The 839-nt window shown below is 68.8% G+C and overlaps 1 protein-coding gene across 1 annotated transcript in view; it reads right to left on the reverse strand.

The window, feature by feature from the left end:
• RYR1 (ryanodine receptor 1) overlaps positions 1 to 839 on the reverse strand; it is a 45,730-nt gene that overhangs the window by 15,455 nt on the left and 29,436 nt on the right. The window contains 2 exon segments of the mRNA XM_025213073.1: positions 279 to 371; positions 507 to 594. Of these exon segments, the coding sequence (XP_025068858.1) occupies positions 279 to 371; positions 507 to 594 (181 nt within the window).

The raw sequence follows: 839 nt of genomic DNA on the forward strand, positions 1-839 counted from the left end.
GGGGGAGACGAGGGAGAGATAAGGGGGAGAAATGGGGGAGACGCGGGGAGAAGTGAGAGGAGATGGGGGAGATGAGGGAGAAATGGGGCAGAGACGGTGGAGACTGGGGAGAAATGGGGGGAGATGTCCGTGTCCTTCTGCCAGGCTCTGAGAAGGCCGTGGTCCCGGCACGATTCGCACTCGTGCCAGTGGCTCCTGGCCCAGCCCAGGCCCCGCGTGGGCCGTCCCGGGGGCTGCCGGCTCACCCCCCCAGGGAGGTCTCCCGGGCTGGGGTTCACCTTGGACATCTTGCTCTTGCTGTCGGCCGTCAGGAAGGACATGTTGTTGATCTCGTTCTGCACCACGAAGTTCTGCTCCTCCCGCTTGAAGTTCTGTGGGGGGGGAGGGAGGGGCTGGGACGGGGCCGCGATGGAGCCCCCCCCCCAGGCCTTGCTGGGGCAGCACTGACCTGCCCCAATCTGGTTTCCCCGCCGGGTGCCTGTTCCTGGTGCCCCCCCCAGACTCACGTGGGACTTGGACCAGTAGATGAAGACCTCCCCGACCATCCGGAACAGCTCCTCCGCGTCCTCGCTGGGCTCCGTCAGCCACTTCGCCCTGCCCGGCCGGGGATGCCGTCAGCCCCTGCCCGCTGGCCCCAGGGTGGGGGAGTCAGCTCCCCCCATACCCGCCCCAGGACTCGAACCAGGGGCTGGAGCTCTCTCCTGTGGCTCTTCCTGGCCCCACCCCTGCTGGGGCTCCGCCTCCTGTGGCCCCAGCCCCTTCCCATGGCTAGAGCAGTGGCTCCGCCCCCTCCACTGGCTCCCGCCCCGTCCCTGTATCCACGTGCGGCGGGGGCACCC

Source organism: Alligator sinensis, unplaced genomic scaffold (assembly GCF_000455745.1).
Source record: "Alligator sinensis unplaced genomic scaffold, ASM45574v1 scaffold1667_1, whole genome shotgun sequence".
Classification (NCBI taxonomy): domain Eukaryota; kingdom Metazoa; phylum Chordata; order Crocodylia; family Alligatoridae; genus Alligator; species Alligator sinensis.